Consider the following 12,066-nt stretch of genomic DNA (forward strand, 5'->3'; position numbering starts at 1 on the left):
ATACTACTTGTTGTGTCGCTCATCGACCCTTCTTCTGTCTTCACCTCCATCACTCTTTCATTCATGCACAGTCCTGACATGACAATCACGCTGCTGGAAAACTACTAACGTTACCACTACTACACTTCACTACATACAGTACACCGTTACTGCTACACTTTACTGCACCCAGTATTATTACTATGAGTATTAGCAATGTACATGACTACCTACAGTATTATTACTATAAGCGTACACCGAGTATTATGAGCGCCGTAGAGTAGATGAAGTATTATGAGCGCCGTAGAGTAGATGAAGTATTATGATTGCTAAAGGGCAGCAGCAAGCACTTAAGCTTCTTGGACTTGTTTTTCTCAGGCGTCATATGCACACTCCAAAGTACTACATACATTTGGAGTAGTACATACATGTACAGAGATTGCTGGTGGTACAGCAGGCGTCTGCTTTTCCTGACCAAAGAGCGTGTGAGTGTGCCAGTAGAAAAGTATGGCTAGGAGTATTTGGGAGCGAGTAGAGGAGCAGGAAGAGCATTAGTCCAGTCGTAGGTGGGTCGAGACGAAGACGAGGAGATGTTGGAGGGTAGCTCGCTTGTTGATTGAGCTCCAAGAGAAGCTGCTAGATGATGACGATGATGAAAGCGGTTCTTATCAGATGATAGTCGTAGCAGCCGTGGTATTTGTGCGTCTTGTGCGAAGCTTCAGTCACACGTTGTAAAGCTTTGTTGCTCTATTTGATATTTCTGTCTGACACCTGCCATGCCAGCGGTGATGATGGATGGCCTTCCATCCTCACCACACCGTAGGAAGGCAGTAACACTCGGACATTTCTTTTCATGCGCTATTGGGGTGACTAGAGGACCTAGCATGAAAGCTAGTAGCAAGGGAACTAGGAAGTCTCCCTGGTCATCAGCTGGAAGACGGTGGTGACCCAACTTTGCCAAAGGTGGGAGTTTTCAGGGATCATTCCAGGTGTTCTTTTGGCATCCGCTCAAGCCTCATCCTTGCTTGGCAGGCTTTATTATGTCCAAAGAGACCTTTTCATATCGCACCATTGTTGTAACTAGCAGTTTCACCCACGGATTGCATGGAAGAATGTTCTCAACTCCTGCTTCCGTGCCGCTGTGGTGTTCAGCAGAATAAGGATGTCACCTTCTTCACTTTGCAACTCCATCTTTAACAGCGCCTCTGCTGGTTGCACTCGTGTAGTGATTATTTATTTCTAGAAATTCTGCATTTTAATAGCCATCAGCGTCGATACCGCACAGAAGGCATCAAGCCAGGAAATACCATTCTGTCGAGATAGCGGACAGTAGAAGATATGAAGATGTTGGAAGACGGAATATGCATAAAGACATTATGAGAAGATATGAAGACGGTAGAAGACGGAATATGCATAAAGACATTACGAGAAGATATGAAGACTGTCGGAGATGAAACATGGATAAAGATACGAAGCGCAAAGAAGAAGAAATGTGTTGGCGTGTGTGAAATGTAGCGCGTGAGGCCAGTAGCTGTTTGAAAAGGGAAGAGAAGCCATGGAACAAAAGGAGACAATCATCTGCTTGTATGAAGTATGAGCAGCATCGCAATACGTTTCACGTAGAAGAATGAAAAAAGCCATGGAGTGATTTTCATCCAGAATGTGGAATTTGCATGCTTACTGTAAGCCACACCTTGGCAGTATTATTATTGTTATTATTATTATTATTAGATGCTCTTGTTATTACTGTTTACACAGATGATTTATGCCAACAATATCCAGATGAATAAAATGCTTCAATATGAAGTCATTGACCACCAACAGATTTTCATGTTGCTTATTTTTTAGGCTTTTCAGAAAACAATGCTGACATGAGCGCACAATCACTGATGGTCTAATGTAATAATAATAATAATAATAATAATAATAATATTAATATATCTATGATAATGAGGGTCTGCTGCTGGAGTAAAAATCAATGCACTGAAATGTCATATCTAACTACATTACTAACATTTTCATTGACGTTTAAGCCAGCCTCCATTCCGGCCATCCTCATGCTGTATACCGTACTGTATATTGTGTGCGTGTGCGTGTGCGTGTGCGTGTGCGAGAGAGAGTGACGGACTGCGTGTTTTGGTGTTTTCATTTCCATGTAAAAGTGACAAGGAGAGAACAGTGCATATTTGTCATTTGGCTAGTACTGTGTGTGTTTTGTGTATGTCGGTTTGGTGCCAACGTGTATTGCTACGGTACTTCCAGCTTGAACCGTTGAATCAATTGGCTCTTCTGAATGGCCAGTCGGCCTGTCAATCGGGTCGTATCCATGGTTACCGCTGACCAATGGAAGCCAAGCACAGACCGTTCGCTTGGTCACGTCTGTGTGAAAAGCTGTTCGGGCGGGATCTCGTTGGGACGTGATCTCGTTGGGGAAGTCATGTATTCGGGATGTGATGTCTGTTTTTATGGTCGTGATGATCCATCAGAGCTAACAAAAAGAACGTAAACAATCTACCCATGTTCTTTGTAGCCTGCAAGATGCACAACCTTGTGGCATATTTACCTGTCACCTTCTACCTCTTTGTACAGGTGAGTACATATTACTGCTGGTAGCTCTTGCTGCTAGTAGCTTAGTGCTAGTATGAGTGATCATTGATGTCTAGCTTATCAATTATCATGACTGCATGTTGTTTGCCTATTCTGTTATTTTGTTCTTTTAGAAATGGTGATTATTTTCAGTCGTTATCTTTATGCATTGTATATATTTGATGATCTATTATCAGGAATTTCTCTTGGAGATGAATAAGATATCCATTATTTGCGATCATATTTTATCTGTACTGTATTATTATTATTATCCGTTCATTATTGATGATTGTCAATTCGCTTTCAGAAACGGCTAAAATGGCAATTAATGTAGTGAACTGAAGCATAAAGGATAAGGCATGTAAATAACCTCGGCAAAATGTTCACCTTTCAATACGATCAATGATTTCACACCAACCTTAGTGTAATACCTAAAGTGACCAGTAGATGGAGTCCCATCCTCTGTGACGTTGCCAAGTCCGACCATCAAAGAACATCTATGTTTGAACATTGAGTACAACTAAATGTGTGCATTCTTAATAGCAACTATATATGTTTACATACATACAACAATAATATTGTTACACCTGCAGGCATGCTAGCTATTAGCATGTTAGCAGGGACGTTTTGACGGGTTTCTCCCAACATGACAGCTAATTGACTCAAACGGCAGACGGCCAGAGGTTTGGGAAGGTTTGTGACCCATTCCAAGTTCCATTTTTTATTAGTATTTTATTAGTATTGTGTATGATTGTGTTGTGTTGTATTCGAAAATGATATAATATTGTTGGAAAGGTTGAAATGATAAATGCTACACATTGTTGTCTTTGACAGGCTGCAGAGGCTAAGAAGTACTGCTGGTATTTTGAAGGCGGATACCCCATATACTTCAGGTGAGTACAGTCTTATGGCCGGTCTGTGAAGAATAGCTGTTGTGCAGGCTAGCATGATGATGATAGCATGAATGGCTTTTGCATGGCCAAATGGAAAAGGAAGGGATGTGATATTTCATAGTAGTTTTATTCATAGACTTTGTAGTGTACATTGGAAAATGCGTATTAGGCACTTGGTTGGACAACATTGCATGTGAACTTATTGGAACAAATATCTGAGTACAATCACCACACGTCTTTATGGCAGTGTCTGTTGAAATGTACTGCGGTATATGCAATACTGCTATATGTTTTGTCAGATGTCGCTCCTACGAGGACTGCTGTGGGACTCGCTGCTGTGTCAGAGCTCTGTCCATCCAGAGACTCTGGTACTTCTGGTGAGTACTCGTACATCATGCTGGGAAGTGGCATCGAAGATTAGTAGATGCGCTGTGTGTGTACACACGTACTGTATTTACACACATCGATACAAAATGGAGGGAGTGTCCATGAAGAGTACAGATGTGTACGGTATGTGATGTCATTCGTTATTTGTTTGAACCAATGTTCATCTCATGTTCAATCTCTACCTTTTCGTACTTGATGCTTTTTGAACTTTGCATACAGGTTCTGTATGAAAGTTGCCTTTTTATAAAACTCTTGTTATTCCTTGGGCTTCTTGTCCTTGAGATGTTGGGGTGGAAAACCATGCTCAGTCCCCTCGGACAATAAATAAGTCCATGATTTTCCTTATTGGTAAGAAGTTTAGCACCGAGTGGTGAGTGCACCCACAGCTTAGCAGACCTTACGACCTTAGCAGAACAAAACTAGGGAACGGCCCGTATATACTCATGGTGGCATGTTTGTTCTTCAGGGTTCTCTTAATGATGGCAGTGTTGTTCTGCTGTGGTGCTGGCTTCTTCATCCGGAGAAGAATGTATCCTTCCTCTCTGAGAGACGAGACTGCATTCAACGTGTCCTTCACGAGACATCCCGTCACTTCACCAGGTCATTATTTTAGATTCATAATCATGTCCTTCACAAGGAACCCGTCTAGATCCACTAGTACGACTACACATGGGGCAGGTCTACACACAGAAGGCGTGGTGTGGTCTCCATGCACTACTACTTTGGTCTCCTTTGTAGTTTCCCAGCAGCCAGGAAGTCTGCAGGGGTTTGGTGTCAACAGGATGACCGGTGCAGACCTGATGCTCACCGCCACACATCCTGCATACCCGCAGCGGCCTGGCTCCGCCCACATGATGATGACCACCTACCCTCCACCGCCGTCCTACTGCAACCACCCACCGCCGTCCTATGATCAAATATTCCACGGTGATGACAAGAAGTAACATCTGAAGCTCACACGTTAGAAGCAACGGGCTCGGAAAGCACCCACAGCTTCATTTGCATACGTACGTTCATATTAGTGATGGGAGTGATGGGTGCTTTTAAAGGAGACGTTCTTTTGGCTCTCAAATTTCTAACGTGTGGATTGAATTTGTAAAAGTAGAACATCAGAGGTTTCTTATTTTTGCGCTGAACAGAAACAGAGATTTCAGCCAAAAGCAAAGGACCCATCACCATTGGGCGAGAAGGTCCAATCTGTCTGTTTCATTTTTAACTATTCAGAGGACAAACAACTAAATATTAACTCAAATGTGCTACAGTAAAAAAACAAAAAACAAAGCCAAGGTAAGCTTCATCCAGTGTAGTTTTGGCTGGTTGGCATTCAGAAACACCACAATGTCCTTCAGCTTCCGATTGCTCTTCCTGCACTCTCCTTGGCTGCCCGTCCCTTCTCTGCTTTGTGTGGACGCATACCGAAGCTACTGTCCATACAGTAGGCCGTCACGCTCGCATCCGCACAAACAGCTGGTTCACTCACAACACGTGCACACGTGCACACGTGCACACGTGCACACATTAATAGCCAGATTGTGGGTGTTTTACTGCAAGTTGAGCAGTCGGGTAGACGTACGGATGTGTACCACACGACACACATTAAAAGTGAGGACAGGAAGTGTTATGAAATCTGGTGCCGTTCAGCGTGTGCGCCTAGCGATGGTGCCAAGCCGAAGGCAGAGTTTTGGCAACACAAGAAGATGGGTTGCATTTAGACCCACACTTGCTGTGCAACACATCAAATAGGTTAATAGTTTGGTGGCTCGTGTGCATCTTCATGTCTGACTGGCGGGGGGGGGGGGGGGGGGCAGCATCAATACTAGAAGCATCTGCATGAGAAGGTCATGAGGAGGGATTAGATTAGGATTAGCATTGAGATGAAGGCTACGGTTTCAAGAGTACCAGAAGTACGACATGAATAGTGTTGTTCCTGTGATGTGAGCCTGCATCTTCTCGTCTCTCAATGACGCCACCATGAACCGGCCTGAGTCACCACAGCCTTTTACTTGAGTAAAATATACTTTTGGTGGTTGGCAAACACCTAGCAGTGATGCGGCAGACGTGCAGAGAGAGCTCTAGCATGACGTGCTTGAAGGGAGGGTTGCTCTGTGGAGATGTGCGGTCTTCTGCTGTCGGGGTTGATGCCTTCCCAACTTGTCTGTCTTTTGGATGAAACCAAGAAGTACATTTGGAAATTCTTTCAATTTGCTTCTTGCAATCACCTTCCAATATGCAATGTGTGTGGTGCATGGGCTGAAATGGGTTGGAGGAAGACATGCCTGCACTGCGGTGAGGGAGCATGAAGTACTTCTTCTCCTGGGTTAGTACTTGGACTGCTTTGTTTGTTCTTGCTTGCTATTAAAGGCTGCTATTTTATTTCTTCTTCTTTCTTGCTCTTCCGTGTGGGTGATTTGGTCCAAGGAACAAAGCTTTGAAAATGTCATCCCAACATACTTTGTACGTTTGATGTTTCATCCAATCAAACACCAAAATAATCAAGAAAATTTCAGTTTGTTCTCTTTCCAGTTCCCAGCAGTGAGCAGGTCAAAGTTCAAAAGCCGGGAAGCGGGAAGCTTCAGGTGCAGCCATTTCTGACAGATAGTGGATGGTCCCCGCCATACCTGAGAGGAGGAACAACGTGTCAGCTATGTCGGTACATCACCGTCATGATGGAGCCAAGGTGAGCAGACTGAATATGTTCCTAATTCCATGAGACATGCGTGCTAGCTACCTTCAAAAAGAGAGTAGGGTCTGTCCGGGATGCGACATCCATGGGTCCCATAGTCCAAACACCACTCGGCAAACTAGGAGAAGTGGAGCACATTGCTTCATAACATGGATATGATCATCTTCAACGTGATGTTAGACACCCACGTTTTGGACCTTTTGTCAGGCTAGCACACACAAGGTCCAAGCAGTAATCAAATATCTGGACATGGCAATCCCACCACAGCCTCAACATGGAAGTGAGACGGAATTTCACTGTCTTATCTTATGTACAACATGATGGAGAACACAAATGGAAATCCCTTCAATGTATGATGGAGTTGTGCCAAAAATAGACCAAGGAAAGGGGATATGACAGCAAAAGACACGTGCAGGATTGGATTGGAAGTACCAAACACGGAGAGGAAGTGCCAGATCAAGGATTTAAACGAGAAAATGATCATGCACACCAAGGTAGAAGAAGAAATGTCAGCTGTCAAAAAGGAAGCGTTGGAAGATGTGCCTTCCACCAAGCCAGGGCCGCGAGGAACAGGAGGGGAGCAGGAGGAAAGGGATGTGGTGATACAGGTACGACGTGACTTGGACGGGATGGAAGAGAGCCAAAGACGCGTGTTTGTTTCCAATGAGAGGACCACACAGGAAGCCGAGCTCCCCGAGTCTTACCTTGCAGGCACGGTACAGGTACTTCTTCTCCTGGGTTAGCTTGTACAGAGACAGGAAGGCGTAGCCGTTGCCGGCAGTGCCGTGGCAAACGCCGTAGCCTTTTCTGAGAAGACCTCTCTGCCAGATGACCTCACCACATTCCAGTGCTTCCTTCAGGTACTTCTCCTCCTGAAACACCTGAGGAGACACAACAGCTTCCTTCTTAAAAAGGCAACATCTTGACAATCCCCAATGCCTTGGAAATCCATTTTAGGCCTAAAAGACAAAAGAAAATGGTCAAAGACAAATGGTATTCACGCGCACAAAACCACGCTACGCTGGACACTCTTGGACACTCTTCATGCTTTGTATCATCGGGACGTGATGATGGTGATGATGCTACATGATGATGATGCTAAGAGCTGGTTTGTGTTTGTGTGCACTTCCTGTTTTCTTCCATTCAGTCTTTACTTTCTTGGTTACGCGCTCCTGCCTCTGATTTGATTTCATTGGGGTGCGTGCTTCTCCCCTGGTTGAGCTTTGTCACGTGTGTATCCTGCGGCTTCACAGTAGCCATAATCATGAAATAAAATACCCTGGGGTCCCTGCTGAAGGCCCGGGTACCAACATGCACAGGCCGCCACTGATTAGTGGTGACTCCAGGATGTGATGCGGGTGACTGCAGTGGCAGAATGGATCGCTGCACACACGCACGCACGCACGTTCTCTTCCTCTGTCTCTCTGACCTTGTAAGCCATGATGAGCATGTGGACGACCCCGGGCGCTCCGTGGCACCAGTGAACCAGTCGGTCGCTCTCGTTGCTCAGCGACGATGGGAAGTTACCGGAACGAAACCTTTTGTGGCGGATGTAGTCGATGCTGGGCCGGACCAACTCTGAGAGCATGTCTGGGTGGACCTTTGCTCCAGGCTGGACAGAGAGACCATTTTTACTCAGTGACAAGATGGCAGTGTCGTCAGACCTGGGCAAAGTAGCCACGCGATGTGATTCATTATCTGACATTTCAAGATCCACCATGACCTGCATGAGCGTGTGGAAGATCCCAGCCAGGCCGTGGGCAGCACCAACATATTGTTTCTTGTGCCATTCATAGAGTAGAGGGCAGCGGTCGGCCTTCTTTAGCTCCACTGACAGAGTCTTCCCTGATTGGATGATGGCCGTGGCTACCTGGCATGCGGGAGGGAAGAAACAAACAAAGCACTGCTATACAGACAGCAATCAGGCTTGAACATCATAGCAGAAATGCATCCATGGCAAATTGATGCTTTCATGCCGGTTGCTCCGCCATCATTATTAATCCCGTTTCAAATGTCAACCCATTGAACCCGTCTGCTGGGCAGATTCTGGCAACGCATTTGGGACGGCTCGTCAGTAAAGGTGTGCGGGCATCTGTCATGCTGGTGGCAAGTGGGGTGCATGTGATCTGGTACTGACAGGCTGCTGGAGCAAACAGCACCTTGGCGCTCGCAATGGCAGTATTCATTCATTGTTCCGTCTTTTTGCTCAGCATCACTCACTTCTGCAATGGTGGCATCCTCCACAGCGGTGCCCCCTATCTGGCTGTTAACGTAGAGCAGAGCATACAGGTACCCGGCTCGTCCATACAGCAACTCATCCGCCATCTCTGAATCTGGACTGAGCACCGAGCGCTGCAGCTGGAGAAGCCTGAGAGACAAAAAGTCCTTTTCATTCCACAAAGCCCCCAAAAGGTTGAAGATGAAGACGCTACCTGGCGAGGCAGTCTTTGCTGTCGCTAGTGTTTCCCAGCTTGTGGTGGACCACTGCACCCACTGCTAAAGGCCCGGCATCGCCGCAAAGGAACGTCACTTTTCGGCCATTCAGAATTCTCATCGCTCGTTTGACGTAGTCCAGTGCCCGTTGCAGATGGGACAGCTCATTGGACACGCGGTGCAGCTGCACGTACAGCAAAGCAATTCCTGGGAAGGAGAGGGTACTACGCCGTTTAGTAGATACAGTACCATGATGCATGTACTGACACACCTGTCCAGCCGGTGTACGTGGAGAAATCATGGGGGTCGGCGGTCTTCAGGCCCTCCTCCATCTGCTCGAGCAGATCCTTGATTTTGCTCTGGACATTCCTTTGGAAGGCTGAGCTCACCTGATGGCAACAATGATGAAGACAAAGCATTTATTAGCGGCTTCTCTGTCCTTCGTCAGATGATTGGCTAGCTTTCAGCTGGTTCCGGCCATGTACAAGGGGTACATGGCCATACGCTGGCAGATGACAAGAACACGGCAGCCAGCATCCAGCAGGCCTCTTTCAAAGCCAAAGGGATTCTCAGGCCAACCCAAGATTCAGTTCAATAACTTCCAACAACTTTCCTCTTATGTGACTCGGCTTTTCCAATGAAGTAAGAGTACAGGTAGGGAGCTTGGGGAATAACCGGAATGATGCACCAATGAATGTCGTTGAAGGCCATGCCGTAAATCACTTCTTCACAAGTGCTAACAGAACACATGGAGTGACCAGACTTCCACTGAGTAGATACCAGCAATACTTCAATACGCCATCAATAAATCCCATACATTACTTATTCATTATCGAGAAGACCTGGGTTGGAATCTCCCCTCGGCCATCTCTGGGTGGAGTTTGCATGTTCTCCCCGAGTACTCCGCTTTCCTCACCCATCCCAAAAACATGTTTGCTTCATTGGCCACTCCAAATCGTCCATAGGTATGAATGTGGGCGGGAATGGTTGTTGGTCTATATGTGCCCTGGGATTGGTACACCCTGGACTGGTGTGTGCCCCGCCTCTCCCCCAGGACAGCTGGGATAGGCTCCAGCATACCCCCACCCTAATGAGTATAAGCAGCATAAGAAATGCATGGAACTTATTCAATAATACAGTCATTACTACCCCATCATTACTTCTTCAATAATCGATACTCGATGAATGGATGTCATACATAACTTACTCAATAATACATTAATACCAGATGAATCGTTTATTCAACAACATAGTGGATGGATGAATGATGAAAGAAATAAATGTTGCCGTGAATGCTAACAAAATAGCTAGCATATAACCAATGCAAACTTAGTAAATGGTGGATGAATGGTGAGGATAAGTGATTGATAATGGATGCAGGACTAAATGGCCGCCTGTGTAGGCGGTCCTGTTTAATTAGACGGTGTCCTGGTGTGAATGGTAACGCGGTGGTTGACATATTGTCACGTTACAGCATGATGAGACGTTACTTGTCCTTGGGGGTCTAGCGGCCGCGCTGCTTGGTCTTGGTGGTCCCAGTCAGGGTAGGGGTTGGGAAAAGAGCGTTCCTCCATGTCCGCTTCACTCGCCGTCATTAGCCTCAGTCTCTTTGACACGTGATCTCCCATCGCGACGGTGGCTCGGCAGGGACAAAACACCGAGCGCTGCAAATTTGGGCAAAACGCGTTTTAAAAAATGTTTAACGACAATGGACATCACTTAATGCGTTTACAACTAAACCACAATTAGCGCCACGTGAGCCTGTTCATAATTACTTGATCACAATGCACCTTTTAGAAATCGTGTCAATTGTCTGGGAGTTTAAATGTGTACGTTCTTCGTAAACGGCTTTCATAAAGAAGGACTGAAAAATCAATGAGCCTTAACAGCCGAACGTAGGGGACAGCTGTTGCTGTAATATGACGGCGTTATATTCTATATTGTAATATTTATTATATGTTATATATAATAATGCAACGCGGCAAGTAAGGACATTTGGAGGCATAATACCGGAATGTGGTCAGCAGGCTATGTTGCGGATGAAGATGGTCTTGGTTTGCAGCTTCCAGCCTGCCGGCGTCTCCCGGTGTCTGTCGGTGTCTCCCGGTGTCTCACGGTGTCCAGCCTCTCCCTTCCACGGTGGATGCCAACTGGAAGCTGCAGTCAGGGCGAGCGGGCAGCACAGAAAGCATCATTGAGCCGCAGCATCAGCATCATGGAAGCCTCGCACCGACGCTGTGTTGGAATGCTCGGCAACGCAGTCGGCAAGTAGCAGCCAGTACGTAGCAGGGACCCAGTACCATGTGACTGGGGTGACAGATGGTACGATGCTGTCACGTCCGGATTAGACATCATACCATCACTATCATTAATAACACCATCGGCATCAGTGTAATACTGCAATATGCCAGCCATGTACTCCAAAACATTCCCAGCCCACAAACCTGGTTTCCTTCACTCCACCCTCAAAAGACGAAACGTGTTTTATACACAACTCTTTCATCAAAGTCTTGTCTTCTCTTTTCCATACATCTAAAGCAGGGGTGGGCAAACTATGGCCCGGGGACCACATCCGGCCCGCCAAGTGTTTGATTACAGCTCGCCCGTTCTTTCCAAAGTATTTCATTTAAACTTAACATACAACCTGGCATCATGGCTTGAACCAACCTTTTGATGGTTTAAGAAGCAGTTTTATCAATTTCGTTATTAATTAGTAGCTGTTTACAAAGTGCTCCTGATAAAAGGGACACAAGCACATATAGCAGATTGCATGACACTTTTACAGATACAAAAATTGCAGGTGGACTGTTGCATGTAAAATATGGAGTCTACAAACCACAAAACGTGTCATACTCTTGAGTATTTGGTTGATTACCAATCAACCGAGCACCTGCACCGTTACAGTCCATGGAGCCATCCCAAACTTGTGGCAGTGGTCTGAGGTGGAGACACAGACAGTGTAACACCTTGCAGTTATGAGGCAGTAATCTTGGAAGATGATAATATGTAATATATTGCACTCTTACGGGAACACTCCCAACGCTGGATATGAATAATTCCTACTTCCGGTATTTTTGTCTACCGGTAGATGGCGATAATGCAGCC

At 45.9% G+C, this 12,066-nt stretch overlaps 2 protein-coding genes across 6 annotated transcripts; one reads left to right on the forward strand and one right to left on the reverse strand.

The window, feature by feature from the left end:
• The first annotated feature begins 2,434 nt into the window (after nt 1-2,434).
• Nucleotides 2,435-5,639, forward strand: vopp1b (VOPP1 WW domain binding protein b). 2 transcript variants are annotated; one of them, XM_058060105.2, is made up of 5 exons: nt 2,435-2,568; nt 3,400-3,458; nt 3,758-3,835; nt 4,312-4,445; nt 4,584-5,639. In XM_058060105.2, exons 1-5 carry the CDS (start codon nt 2,497-2,499, stop codon nt 4,787-4,789), a joined length of 549 nt encoding a protein of 182 aa, XP_057916088.2. In that variant the 5' UTR covers nt 2,435-2,496; the 3' UTR covers nt 4,790-5,639. The 2 variants fall into 2 exon arrangements, with proteins under 2 accessions (XP_057916088.2, XP_057916086.2); XM_058060103.2 differs by having other exon boundaries at nt 4,312-5,639.
• lancl2 (LanC lantibiotic synthetase component C-like 2 (bacterial)) lies at nt 3,577-11,876 on the reverse strand. 4 transcript variants are annotated; one of them, XR_013627877.1, is made up of 10 exons: nt 10,972-11,226; nt 10,452-10,625; nt 9,233-9,350; nt 8,961-9,168; nt 8,749-8,896; nt 7,958-8,398; nt 7,233-7,409; nt 6,574-6,646; nt 6,122-6,463; nt 3,577-6,004 (listed from the first exon to the last, which is right to left on the reverse strand). XR_013627877.1 is itself a non-coding variant. In XM_078792542.1 (10 exons), the coding sequence occupies exons 3-10, from the start codon at nt 10,587-10,589 to the stop codon at nt 6,387-6,389; spliced, it is 1,380 nt and encodes a 459-aa protein (XP_078648668.1). In that variant the 5' UTR covers nt 10,590-10,625; nt 10,972-11,118; nt 11,815-11,876; the 3' UTR covers nt 3,577-6,386. The 4 variants fall into 4 exon arrangements, 3 of the variants coding, with proteins under 3 accessions (XP_078648668.1, XP_057916083.2, XP_078648667.1); XM_078792542.1 differs by adding an exon at nt 11,815-11,876 and having other exon boundaries at nt 3,577-6,463; nt 10,972-11,118; XM_058060100.2 differs by having other exon boundaries at nt 3,577-6,463; nt 7,958-8,140; nt 8,252-8,398; nt 10,972-11,225.
• Nucleotides 11,877-12,066: the final 190 nt, after the last annotated feature.

Source organism: Doryrhamphus excisus, linkage group LG7 (assembly GCF_037039965.1).
Source record: "Doryrhamphus excisus strain RoL-2023G ecotype Guam linkage group LG7, RoL_Dexc_Guam_v1.1, whole genome shotgun sequence".
Taxonomy (NCBI): Eukaryota; Metazoa; Chordata; class Actinopteri; order Syngnathiformes; family Syngnathidae; genus Doryrhamphus; species Doryrhamphus excisus.

Coding starts and splice junctions, on each gene's coding strand:
- vopp1b (XM_058060103.2), top strand. CDS start 2,497: ATGTTCTTTGTAGCCTGCAAGATGCACAACCTTGTGGCATATTTACCT. Junction 3,459..3,757: donor GGATACCCCATATACTTCAG/GTGAGTACAGTC, acceptor ATGTTTTGTCAG/ATGTCGCTCCTACGAGGACT. Junction 3,836..4,311: donor CAGAGACTCTGGTACTTCTG/GTGAGTACTCGT, acceptor TTTGTTCTTCAG/GGTTCTCTTAATGATGGCAG.
- lancl2 (XM_078792542.1), bottom strand. CDS start 10,589: ATGGGAGATCACGTGTCAAAGAGACTGAGGCTAATGACGGCGAGTGAA. Junction 8,897..8,960: donor AGCAAAGACTGCCTCGCCAG/GTAGCGTCTTCA, acceptor TTTGTCTCTCAG/GCTTCTCCAGCTGCAGCGCT. Junction 6,647..7,232: donor ACCTGTACCGTGCCTGCAAG/GTAAGACTCGGG, acceptor CACTTCTCCTAG/TTTGCCGAGTGGTGTTTGGA.